The sequence below is a fragment of the Mercenaria mercenaria genome, chromosome 4 (genome assembly GCF_021730395.1).
Source record: "Mercenaria mercenaria strain notata chromosome 4, MADL_Memer_1, whole genome shotgun sequence".
NCBI lineage: Eukaryota > Metazoa > Mollusca > Bivalvia > Venerida > Veneridae > Mercenaria > Mercenaria mercenaria.
Genome location: NC_069364.1, coordinates 76,649,909 through 76,664,192, shown reverse-complemented (window position 1 = coordinate 76,664,192; position 14,284 = coordinate 76,649,909). Strand labels below are relative to the sequence as shown.

Below are 14,284 nucleotides of genomic sequence, written 5' to 3'. Positions count from 1 at the left end.
GCATCAAAAATTGCTTATTTCAAAAGGAAATTACACAGAGGGTAATATTGTGCACTAAATTTTCAAATTAAAAGCATCCCGAGCATATTTCGACTGTTGTATCAAATGAACAAGAAGTCAATCTTGATAGAAATTTGCTTTATGGAAACAGACTGTGCAAACATTAACACTTATTAACCTACCAAACAAAGGGCTCCATTTGATGAGAAAGTTTTAAAATGATGTGGAGTTTGACCTCCTTCAGTCTCGTGCAAAAAAAGTACATATAAATGATGATAACATTGTAATTCTTAATGTCCATTGCTAAATGCAAATATTTTTGTAACAACAAACAACAATTATTTAATTGAACAGGTTTATAAAAATATGCACACCCTAAAAAGATTTAAGAGGCTCGAATCAAGGGGAAAGCAGCATAATATTCCATGGTCGACAAGATCAAATGCTTTTCAAAGATCAAGAAATACGGACCCTACATATTTACCACTGTCAACATCTTTCAACCAAGTATCAATTAAAAGTGTGGCATGAATGAGTGGGATGAAAACCTGATTGTTTTTGTGTAAAATATTTGTCTTTTTGAAATATAAGCGCAACTGTGAAGCTATTTGCCACTCAAGTATCTTAGATATGGCAGGTAAAACTGTGGTCTATAGTTACCTGGATTCTTAAAAAACTGAAATAACACAAGCATCTTTTATCATGAAAAATACTACTGTGTATGCTTTTATTTATTATAGATATGATAGCTGGAATTATGAAATCTCCGCAGTCGTGTAGAACCTTGATGTTTATTCCATCTATCCCAGCAGATTTTTTAGATCAATTTTAGATATAATAGTTTTTAATTCCAAAGAAGTAATGAAACCAATCTCGATTTTGTAAAATGATAAATTTTCATCTAGATTTTGTTTTAAATTTAAAAACTTGTCAGTGATAAATTTATTCAATTATATTTGAAATATTCAAACAAGAGTGGCAGACTGTCACAAAATACGCCCGTCATCGAACTTGGACTAATTTAAGGGCCATAATCCAAGTGTGCCAGGGGCGATTTGGCTGCTTATCGAACTAGGCTGAGATATTATGCCCACAAACATTATCTGCAAGTTTGGTGAAGATCGGATGAAAACTGTTTGACTTGGAGCGGACAAAACTAAATTCGCAGATTTCGAGTAATTCAAGGGCTATAATCCAAGAGTGCCTACGGCAATTTGGCTGGTTATCAAACTTGGCCGAGATATTATGCCCGCAAATTTTGTCACCAAGTTTGGTGAAGATCGGATGAAAACTTTTTTGACTTAGAGAGCGGACAAGGCTAAATTCGCAGTTTTTCGAGTAATTCAAGCGCCATAATCCAAGAGTGCCTGGGGCATTATGGCTGGTTATTGAACCTGGCCGAGATATTATGCCCACAAACATTGTCACCAAGTTTGGCGAAGATCGGATGTAAACTGTTTGACTTAGAGGACGGACAAGGCTAAATTTGCAGATTTTGAGTAATTCAAGGGCCATAACTCTAAGAGTGCCTGGGGCGATTTTGCTGGTTATCGAACTTGGCCGAGATATTATGCCCAAAAACACTGTCACCAAGTGTGATGAAGATTGGAAAACTGTTCGACTTAGAGAGCGGACATGCTTTTGGACGCCAACCGTTTGCCTGCCCGCCCGCCACGGGTGTTCACATAATACGCCCCGTTCTTTCAGAGACGGGCGTATAAAAATGTTCATTTAGGGCATTTAATATATTAAGTTACCCCATCTATTACTTCGCTATTTGCAGTAAAAAGTGTGTTTTGAATAATTATTCCCAGATAATATTTATCCGAATTGGATATATTTTTCAAACTTTTCCAAAGAAAACTTAGGACTTCTTTTGTCTTTTATTAAATTACTGTAAAATGTTTTCTTACTTTCCCATTTTAGATACTACTCTTTCTGATTTTCTTGTAATTGTTGAGGTCTTTACTTTTGTACAAATAATCTCTTAGATTGCCTATTTTATTTCATCTGTGAATCAGTCAGGTCGAGTTTCTTTCTTAATTCTTTTTTCCTCAACGGTTTATGTTTATTCAATCTCTAAGGCATCGTTTGGATCACATATTATATCAATTGTTCTAATTGTGAGCTTGCCAAATCTTTTTGAAATAAATATATATCAAATTTCTTCATACCTTTCTATCTGTAGTAAAGGTTTGCTGGGAAGACTGCCTTCTCATCATGCAATCGTTGCAGTTGCACTTGTACTTTCCTGTACAATCATTCATTGCATATGCATATTTATTTTCTCGGGGAAAAATTGGTAATGGCAAGCTGTCTATTAGCATGGTGAACAGAGTTCAAATTATTATGTTGAAGCAGTAGTGTTTAAATGAAGTTCAAGTTATTTTTGTTCCATGTGGGCCATCCACACTCACTGGTGTGATGGTTATTAGTTTTGCAATGTACACACCACATATGATTTTCCAAGGTACCCCACAGAGGTAGATTTGTGCTATTTGGTGGACACTGGTATTGTGTGTACATCATACTCTGGTTCTGGTACATATTTTGGTTGCTATGCATAGGTAGATTCCGTTGTGCACTTTGGGTCTGTTCTCTACCTAGCATTATTTATGTTCTAGGCCGAAATGTACAGATAGAGATATTGCAGTGTCACATGGATGGCTTTTCTGTTCTGATAATATCTCTTCTTTTAGATCATTGTACATTTCATTAATATTTCTACTGCTGACAATATATTACCTCAGATATGTATTACTATATATTATTCAAGTCATCATTAATCCATGTCCTTAGCCTAATACCTACATGACAAGCTACCTCCTGAGATTGTTTTTATCTCAACATTTTCATTCAAACCAGCTGGATTGATGTCTCTGAAGATGGAATCACCAAGCAGCAATATTTTACTTTCTGTAAATGATTTGCTTCATTTTGTGTCGTTTTATTCTATTTTACGCTTTTGTCACAACCTGAAGACTTGTTGATACGAACCACGTTGATTATTTGTGACTGTTCTTGATTTAATTTGATCTACAATTGACTGAAATCTATTTTGTATACTTTCATTGAACAATTTTTTCTCAAACAGCCTTTCCTGCATGTTTGCTTGTACTGTTTCTATCTTTCTATTTGTAATATCGGTTCCCTGGGAAGACTGCCTTTGATACTAACAACCTCATTGCGCAATCGTTCGAAGTTGGCACTTGTTCTTTCCATGTGATCGAATAATGTGTTTTCCTTGAGTATATGTAGAAGCTGACCTGTTCCTACAATATTTTCTTTTTTCTTGTTTAAGCATTGAAATATTTCATTATCACTTAATCTAACAGGCTCACTTTCATCATCGTGACTTTCAACGCAGTCATTACTTTGATCATAAATGAAGCTAGACAGATTTTCTTCAATCGATGCTCAAGAGCATGAATTAATGAAGTGGACGCTTCCTTCACTAGTTCTTTCACGGAGATGGATTCAGATGCCCAACATGTTATATTGTTTGATTTGTTCATTGAAACCGCTGAGCAAACAGCCCTGCTCAAGAAGGTTGAAACCGCTGAGCAAACAGCCCTGCTCAAGAAGGTTATTCTCCAGTCCTTCCAAGATTTCATTTATGTCAATAATCGAAAATTGACAAATTTCTTTGCCGCTTATCAAAGAGAACACGTAGTGTGATCAAGATTGATTGTATAGTGAGCTGAATTTTTCGCCGATACTTTATATTTGGTTTCTATATTGTTTTGTTTTTTTGTCAGTCACGGATGTGCATGCTGATTTAATTTTCATGACATCTAATGTAAAGTAATCATGTGCTGCGAATTAAAAAAGTTGATACCTACTGGTGTTCATACATATTTTCACTCCTCTTCCAGTGTGAATGATGGAAAAATCTTCATTTTCGGCTGTGTTCAGCTTTTTTCTTAGACTTTTCTTATTGTTTTTTGTTGAGCACATAATTTCTTTTTTCTGCATCATACATGAGATTTTTCTGAACTTCTAGTACAGGCACCTCAACATTGATCTCTTTATTGTCCATTTTTTCTGCCTTTCCCGTTCAGTTTTAACGATATGTATACCATTTGACAGAGACTTCTATTTTCTTGTGATTTATAAATATTCCAATAAAATCAATCTTGCTGAAGACAGTTATTAATTACATGTATTTTAATGCTTTTTTATATAACATTTAGTGCCCCTTTTGTCAAACTGCAAGACTCCTAACTAAACCTAAATTTAGACCTAATTTATAACAACAGGCATATCTTGAGTATGACATAATAAACAACAACAACTTACTGAAACACTGCAAATGGGCATTTTCAGGAAATACATTTTTGGTATTTGTTCTCTGATATTTAGTTGTGTTTTGCAGTGGATCACTGATACAAACACGAATTTCTGTCCAATATGTTTGACCAACATCAAATCCTGCAAAAATATAAAAGTCATTTCACTTAGCATTTCATAAAAGGATAAATTTAATAAGCCTGGATATATATCCATAAATATTTTTTCTAACACTAGCTAAAGAGCCAGATAACTACACTTGACAAAACAGTTAGCCTGCCATTTACTGTTTTGAAAATACATGTATCTTAACAATTACCAAACATATTTTTTTTTTGAAATTTAGCATAAATTTAGATCAAAATGTTGTCAATAAAATACCAAAATTCAAAATATACTAAAGGCTCATAATGACTTTGTTTATAATGTGGCTGCGACACATTGCTAGGATATCAACTACATAATTTTTTTTTGTTAAATCTTACTTTAGATAATCATTTTCTCAATATATTTATCAAAGGTTTGAATATTTGGTTTTGTAAGTAGGAAGTATTCTTGAATTTTTTGTTGCTGATTACCAGCCTTTACGGTATGGATCATTTGAAATCATGTGCAATATTGAAAGTAGCGATTTTTAGTGTTTTTTTAACTATGTCATTATGCAAACTATCTATTTGAAAAATATTTTTTTTAAATGAAATCACTAAGGAACTTGTAAGTAATGCTAAGATTTCACAAGCACAAAGTTACAAGAAAAGTTGTGATTTCAGAAAATAAATTAGTACCATTTATAAGAATAAAAGAGTTGTTCATTAGGACATTTTACTAGTAGCTGGTTACATATTAAACAAATATCGAACAACCTTTATCAAAAGGGCACAGCAAGGGTGTTATTTTGTTGTCACTTCCTTTCCTAAAATAATGTTTATTGCTAGCTTGTAAATACTAGACATATGTGTATTTTTGTGACTTTTTAAAATACTGACTAAAGTCATAAAATGAATAAATTTATAACTGGCTGTTCTGTTCAAAACAGATGAAAAGCATGGTATTCATGCTCAAGTGAATTTCTAGATAAACAACAGCTGTCACTAATGGTGACAAATGCCCCCGCAGCACCTTGACCTTTGACCCCAAGGTCAGTAGGGGTCGTGTACTCAATAAGTACTATCAACATGTGAAGTTTGAAGGTCCTGGGTGCAGTGGTTTGCGAGTAAAGTGCCTTCATGCAAAAAATTAACGTTTGACCTGGTGACCTTGACCTTTGACCTGGTGATCCCAAAGTCAGTAGGAGTCATGTACTCAATAAGTACTATCAGCACGTGAAGTTTGAAGGTCCTGGGTGCAGTGGTTCGCGAGTAAAGTGCCTTCATAAAACAAGAGGACCATGATGGTCCTGAATTGCTCACCTGCCCCACATGAACTGAGTATGACGTCGTTTTTTTCTATTATTTGACACAGTGACCTAGTTTTTGAGCTCATGTGACCTTCTTCTGAACCTGACCTAGATATCATCAAGATAAAAATTCTGACCAATTTTCATGAAGATCCATTGAAAAATATGGCCTCTAGAGAGGTCAAAAGGTCTTTCTATGTTGAGACCTAGTGACCTAGTTTTTGACCTTAGTTGACCCGGTTTCAAATTTGACCTAGATATCATCAAGATGAACATTCAGACCAACTTTCATACAGATCCCATGAAAACTATGGCCTCTAGAGTGGTCACAAGGTTTTTCTATTATTTGACCTACTGACCTAGTTTTTGACCGCATGTGACCCAGTTTCAAACTTGACCTAGCTATTATCAAGATGAACATTCTGACCAATTTTCATGCAGATCCCATGAAAAATATGGCCTCAACAGAGGTCACAAGGTTTTTCTATTATTTGACTTACTGACCTAGTTTTAGACCGCACGTGACCCAGTTTCGAACTTGACCTACATATCATCAAGATGAACATTCTGACCAATTTTCATACAGATCCCATGAAAAATATGACCTCCAGATAGGTCACAAGGTTTTTCTATTATTTGACCTAATGACCTAGTTTTGGACCGCACGTGACCTAGTTTAAAACCTGATTTAGATATCATTAAGGTAAACATTCTGACCAATTTTCATGAAGATCCCATGAAAAATATGGCCTCTAGGGAGGTCAAAAGAATTTTCTATTTTTAGACCTACTGACCTAGTTTTGGACCGCAGTTGACCCAATTTCGAATTTGACCTAGATATCATCAAGATGAACATTCTGACCAATTTTCATGCAGATCCCATGAAAAATATGGCCACTACAGAGGTCACAAGGTTTTTCTATTATTTGACCTACTGACCTAGTTTTGGATCGGACGTGACCCAGTTTCGAACCTGACCTAAATATCCTCAAGATGAACATTCTGACCAATACTCATGCAGATCCCATGAAAAATATGACCTCTAGAGAGGTCACAAGGATTTTCTATTATTTGACCTACTGACCTAGTTTTTGACCACAGTTGACCCGGTTTCAAACTTGACCTAGATATCATGAAGATGAACATTCTGATCAATTTTCATGCAGATCCAATGAAAAATACGGCCTCTACAGAGGTCACAAGGTTTTTCTATTATTTGACTTACTGACCTAGTTTTGGACCGGACGTGACCCAGTTTCGAACTTGACCTAGATATCATCAAGATGAACATTCTGACCAATTTTCATGCAGATCCCATGTAAAATATGACCTCCAGCGAGGTCACAAGGATTTTCTATTATTTGACCTACTGACCTAGTTTTTGATGGCACGTGACCCAGTTTCGAACTTGACCTAGATATCATCAAGATGAACATTCAGACAAACTTTCATGAAGATCTTATGAAAAATATGGCCTCTAGAGGGGTCACAAGGTTTTTCTATTTTTAGATCTACTGACCTAGTTTTTGATGGCATGTGACCCAGTTTCGAACTTGACTTAGATATCATCAAGGTGAACATTCTGACCAACTTTCATAAAGATCCCATTAAAAATGTGACCTCTAGAGTGGTCACAAGCAAATGTTTACGGACGGACGGACGCACGGACGGACGAAGCGCGATCACAAAAGCTCACCTTGTCACTTTGTGACAGGTGAGCTAAAAAGGTAATGTTTGACCTGATGACCTTGACCTTTGACCTGGTGACCCCAAAGTCAGTAGGGGCCGTGTACTCAATAAGTACTATCAGCAGGTGAAGTTTGAAGGTCCTGGGTGCAGTGGTTTGCGAGTAAAGTGCCTTCATGCAGAAAGTTATGAACTAATGAACGAACAGACGGACAGTTGAAAACTAATATTCCTCCCTTTGGGGGCATAAAAATCTTATAATCCATAAAAATTGCCTCTAGGCAAATAAATATGTGTCTGTCCTGTAACCTTCCATTTAGAAATGCAGGTCACATTCAAAGCAGTCATGTACCAAATAACTTATAAGTATATACATGTATATAACTGAAACAGTTCTAATCTGACCCTTTTTAACCTCAATTTTTTGTTTCATTTCAACATTATTATTTAGTTCCATTTACATCAGGTTCTTAGTTCAACAGTATTTATTATGTATTTTGTTTTTAATGCTATAATGTAAATGCATAAAATGGAAGATCATAAAGATTGATCAAACTTTGCTTCCTACTTGTATATATAAACTCTTTAATGAGCCTTGAACTATTAACTGGGTCTTTTGTGTGATACATCATAAAGATATGGTAAGCAACACCTTTTCATTTAAGAAGGAACATTTTCGAAACCTCTCACCGAATGACAAGGAATTACAGACTCAGGCCAAGAATGCGACACTTTTTCTGGTTACTGTCAACATTTGCCTACAGTATTTTCAAATTTCTTTAACAAAATAATTAATGACACATGGTGCAAATTTAACACCTCTCTGAAGGGAGAAATAACACTTAGTGAAAAGATATAATTCATAAAATATAACTAGAAACATTTTCTAAAATGTGACTTTTATCTGAGCAAATGCTGAACGTCACATGGATCTAATTATTTAATCAGTTATCTATCATTTAATCAATCACTCTAGATCATAAAATATTACCTAATTTTGTGAATTTCTCCAACAAGATATTTTCACCTCCACACTGAACTTCAAACCCCTCATTTGCATTGTCATATTGTTTTATGTGCATTTCACCTTGAATTTTAAAAGGTAACCATCCATCTCGAAATTCACCAAAAAGAAGTTCGTCATAATCCACAAGTTCATTAAAAATATCCAACTCTGAGATACCATTTCTTTCTCCTTTTATTTCTACAACATAATCATAACATGTCAAACTAATCTGATATTGTCAATATAGAGTAAAACAAATGAAATGCCTTACTTGAAAGGTTTTCTGAAAGCTTTCACATACCCATGATGTCCCATATTACCTCTTCTCTCTAACAAAGCTTCAGTAAAATTTACTTAATAAATTGCCTTTTGTTTTGGACAGACAGTCTAACAAGTGTAAACTGGCGACAATTGCTCATTCTGATACAACCAAACCATGTGAGCAAAAACAACTTCAAAGTAAGAAAAAAAGTGTTTTATTATCACTGGTATTATGAAGAACAGATCATTCATACTCTACCTTCAACAAGGTCCCATGCCTTGCTGATATGAACAAGAGCTCCATCGAATGGTTCAACAAGATGTCTACTGTTATCCCCGTCATTTTGACCTGGATACCAAGCATATCCTGCTTGTGAGAAACACAGCAACGAAAGAAATATCTGTAAAAAAAACAAAAAAAATTACTATTTTCAGTTGCCACATATGGCATTTACAACCAATTTACAGAGTAACTGAAACCACTTGGCTACGGAGGCCCCTATATGTACTGTTTGGAAAAAGCTTTAGTGCAAGAAGGGTTTTATATGAATGCATGCTTTACAGCAAAAAGAAACAGTTATTAAAATATAACTAAAGTTGCTTTTTAAAAAAAAACATGTCTCCCACAACTGCCTTATCATCTGAATAGTTATGTATCTGAGTAAACAATGCACCAATGACTTTCACTGCAGATACTTGCATCAACCATACACCAATGATTGAAGTGTGGATACTGGCAGTGTTTTTTTTAGTTTTTTGGTAATTCAAGGGCCATAATTCCAAAGTGCCTCGGCTGATTTGGCTAGTTATCAAACCTGGCCAAGGACTTATCGGCAAACACATTTTGTTAAAGTTTGGTGAAGATCCCATGAGAAATGTTCGACTGAGAGTGTGGACAAGATGTGTGACAGACAGACAGGTGGTCTTCCCACCATAATGATGGTGGGGGTCATTTCTTTTATTATTTTCCTTTGTTTGAATAGGAGGCCCTGGCCCTATAATGTACTGTTACTGGATTGAAGCTATTGTTCTCTTTACTGTTAGATGGCCCACTCTTTCATTTAAGTAGCTCCGACAGACGGACGGACAGACTGGAGTAAATCAATATGTTTCAAACCACAGTGGTGCGGGAGACATACTACCTGATGCACTAAATATACCTGATGCAATAAATATTTTGACTTTTGAAATGAAATAACAACATTAAGCTTTCTAGAAATATGCTTACAATTAAAATAAGCAATAAGAACAGATTGTACTGGTTTTAGCAATTTGGAAGAATTTCACAAAATATCACAAAAATACATATAGTGGCAAAGCTGAGTATATTTGGTGAATGATCACAATAGATCACCTTAAGCACCTTATTCTCCTGTGAGTTACTAAATTGAAACAGCAAATGATGATAACTTACAATTGTTCTAAATGTGTTTCTTTTTACAGGTATTTTTGCTGAAAATAAAAAATACATTTTTTTTTCATTCCATAACTAACAGAGTACAACAATGAACTCAGAATTACGAAGAAAATTCATAGGACCATTAGAAATACTCTATTTCAAAACCTTTCTTTACATCATTAAATGGTTAACAGACCTTTTAAATGTGGAGCTGAAAAATTCCTTAATACATGCTCAAATGAACGTCTTTGCAAGTAACAAGCACTACCCTTAGATGTAAACTTGCTCTGTGCTTTTGAAGATTATAATGTTCCGTATTTATTTTTATACAAATATAACTTTGGGCAAATTTAACATGATGCCACAAATCCACATACATGTAGGTCATAAATTTGGAGGAATGCCCCTTTTTGTGCAAATATATCCAAATTATCACAATCAAAGTAACTTTTAGACATAGTTCATTCCTTTCTTATCAAATACACATTTTATATGAATTCCTCACTATTTTATGTTACTGAGCCTTGATCTTACAAGGGTCTAACTTTATTGAGGATACAATATGCGCATAATAATTTCAAGACCACTTAATACAGTAAAGTACAGTAAAGTAGCATCATATAAGACAGTCATTACAAACTTTAAATCAAGAGGGCCATGAAGACCAGTATCGCTCACCTGACCTATTGACCTAAAGATCATCAAGATTAACATTCTGACCAAGTTTCATTAAGATATGGTCATAAATGTAGCCTCTAGAGTGTTAACTAGCTTTTCCTTTGATTTGACCCAGTGACCTAGTTTTTGACCACACATGACCCAGATTCAAACTGGACCTAAAGACTATCAAGGTTAACATTCTGACCAAGTTTCATGAAGATACAGTCATAAATGTGGCCTCTAGAGTGTTAACAAGCTTTTCCATTGATTTGACCTGGTGACCTAGTTTTTGACCCTACATGACCCAGATTCAAACTGGACCTAAAGATCATCAAGATTAACATTCTGACCAAGTTTCATGAAGATATAGTCATAAATGTGGCCTCTACAGTGTTAACAAGCTTTTCCTTTGATTTGACCTGGTGGCCTAGTTTTTGACCCCAGATGACCCGATATCAAATTCATCCAAGATTTTATTGAGGGCAAGATTCTGACCAAGCTTCATTAAGATTGGGCCAAAACTGTGACCTCTAAAGTGGTAACAAGCTTTTCCTTTGATTTGACCTGGTGACCTAGTTTTTGAACCCAGATGACCCAATATCGAATTCATCCAAGATTTTATTAAGGGAAACATTCTGACCAAGTTTCATTAAGATTGGGCCAAAAGTGTGACCTCTAGAGTGTTAACAAGCTTTTCCTTTGATTTGACCTGGTGACCTAGTTTTTGACCCCAGATGACCCAATACTGAACTCGTCCCAAGATTCTATTGAAGGTAACATTCTGACCAAGTTTCATTAAGATTGGGCCAAAATTGTGACCTCTAGAGTGTTAACAGTCAAATTGTTGATGACGGATGGACGATGGACACAGGGCGATAACAAAAGCTCACCTTGAGCACTTTGTGCTCTGGTAAGCTAACAAGTGCAACACGAGTTGCTAGTCTAATACATAGTCTCCTGCTTGTGAACATTCATGTACAATATTCTAGATGATGAAATTATAGTCTGAACATGAATTAAATTCCCATAAATACTTGAGTCCCATGTGTGATCTTGACCTTTCTGCTACCTGCCTTTTCTGTCTACTGAACAAATAATTTCAGCAAATTAAAAACACCAGCACATAATATTATGTAAGGTTATCTATCAAACTGTCATTCTGATGACTGTCTAGCATGCTGCTTTTGAAGAGATTATTAAACCTAACAAACTTACATGTTGATGAACATGGTGAGATGAGGCAGGAAATGAGTAATGTAATCAGTACACATATGACACTTGTCTTGGGGCAGCTAGTAACCTCTTCCCGTCTCAGCTGCCCCTTTTGAACAGCTTGAAGCCCAGGATTGTCTGAAAAAGATCAAACATATATAACATAAATAAGAAGTCTACTGAATGAACAAAGATAAAAATGAAACCATATCTGACTCTGAATTACTAAAGGAAATGAGCTGATTTTGTTTGAGGAATAAGAAATGTCAGAAATTTTCCAGAATTAAAAAGCATGCCAAAAAAAATTCTGATATACAGTCCAACTCTGTTTTTTTTCCTAACTCAAGAGCATGTGGAAATTTGACAAGAGCTTGTAGAACACGAAATGCCTCAGACAGATTCTTGTACTCGCACGGTGTTAATACACCATTTTACATATGTGCGTTCTGTTGCAAAGCATTAACATATTACGGCCCTGTAATACAAAGCTGAAAAGGAAATGAAGTTGATGTGACCAAACAATTCTGACATTCCCAAGCATTTTAGGAATATTTAATGACCCTGACTGATAATATATTCACCTTTTTGGAATTTTACATAGACATAGACAACACTTTATTTCATCTCAAATCATATTACATGATGTATGAGCGAACAGTTGCTCTTAATACAATACAGTTATACGTGACATGGTGTTATTAATTTCAATTCTAAAATATGCTAGGAAGTAAAATTACATTTTCACTGATGGGGCTGTTTTGGGGGTAAGGGCACAGTAACAGTACAGCACCATCAAATAAGTATTTTACAGTACTGCGAATGTGTCTCCAGCCCCATCCCAGTCCTACACGCAAAACAAATACCATTTTTATGATTATGATCTTTTTGGAGCTTTTTGGAGCATTTCGGCTGTGGGAAAGGGAAACTCTAACTTTTGAAACAGACTATAATGAACTAAGGTATTTTGTTTACTAAAATAGAATACACAGGTCACGTGACCATATGTATCGACTCGATCACTGGGTCAAAGCTATTAAACATGTGAATGACTACACATGGGCGTGTTTATCGATGCGTTCTCACAATTGATTGGTTCTCTTGGTAAAAATATGTGCACCGACAGTGGAAAAGGTGACCTGGTATTTGTTTTGTTAGAAGTAAGGATTATAATAATATTCTATCATTGTGGATTAATAATAAAACAGTGGAGTATCATTGGATGTCAAAAGATGCATTAGTAAGTTGATTAGAAACATTATTATGTTCATTATTTTAAACACTTTGTAAAACAGCATTAACACGTGTTTGTTTCAGGTAATAACACCTGCAAATACTTCAGGATAAGTTGGTAGCCTTGTCCAATCAGGATAGGGCAGAAAATCCCTCAGGATTCCACTGATGTTACAACACGAAACAAGAGCTCATCGAACACGAAATGCCCCCCTTGATGCATTCAGTAATTGCACAAGGAACAGAAATTATATGCTCACTGTAAACAAAAGTTCTACCATTCTGGTTTAATCTGACCTTGACCTTTAACCTATTAACCTAACAAGAGATTACAGACTGATCTTGGCGCCATCCACTGAGCCATTTTTGAATGTTCCAAATTTCAAGACTAGCTCAAGGTCAAAATCAATGTCAAATTTCATTTTGGTACAAAACAATGTGTATGTGGTCCAAATTTGAAAGCTGTGGCTTGAGAAATGTGAAAGCAGGTCACTAGATCAATTTCAAGGTCAAAGTTCATTTCGGTAGACAGAACTATGCATGTGCTTCAAATCTGAAGGCTGTAACTGGAGAAATGTGAAAGTAGGTAATAGGTAAAAGTCAATGTCAAATTTCAATTCAGAACACAAAAATATGCATGCGGTCCAAATTTGAAGCCTGTAGCATCAGAAATGTGAAAGTAGGTCACTATGTCAATCTCAAGATCAAAGTTCATTTCGGTACACAAAACTATGCACGTGGTTCAAATTTGAAGGCTGTAGTTTGAGAAATGTGAAAGTAGGTCACTAGGTCAAAATCAAGGTCAAATTTTATTTCGGAACACAAAACTATGCAAGTGGTCCAAATTTGAAGCCTGTACCTTCAGAAATGTGAAAGTAGGTCACTAGGTCAATCTCAAGATCAAAGTTCATTTCAGTATACAAAACTATGCTTGTGGTTCAAATTTGAAGGCTGTAGCTTGAGAAATGTGAAAGTAGGTCACTAGGTCAAAATGAAGGTCAAATTTTATTTTGGAACAAAAAACTATGCATGTGGTCAAAATTTGAAGCCTGTACCTTCAAAAATGTAAAATAGGTCACTAGGTCAATAACAAGGTCAAAGTTTTTTTCGGTACACAAACCTATGCATGTGGTCCAAATTTGAA

At 35.3% G+C, this 14,284-nt stretch overlaps 1 protein-coding gene across 4 annotated transcripts in view; it reads right to left on the bottom strand.

Moving 5' to 3' along the window:
- The window catches only part of LOC123552200 (uncharacterized), a 173,674-nt gene that overhangs the window by 87,019 nt on the left and 72,371 nt on the right, over positions 1–14,284 (bottom strand). For all 4 annotated transcript variants that reach the window (XM_053541721.1, XM_053541723.1, XM_053541722.1 and 1 more), the window contains exons 15-19: positions 11,914–12,048; positions 10,054–10,091; positions 8,899–9,040; positions 8,364–8,576; positions 4,300–4,431 (exon numbers count right to left, since the gene is read on the bottom strand). In XM_053541721.1, coding sequence (XP_053397696.1) covers positions 4,300–4,431; positions 8,364–8,576; positions 8,899–9,040; positions 10,054–10,091; positions 11,914–12,048 — 660 coding nt within the window. The remainder of the gene's footprint in view (positions 1–4,299; positions 4,432–8,363; positions 8,577–8,898; positions 9,041–10,053; positions 10,092–11,913; positions 12,049–14,284) is intronic.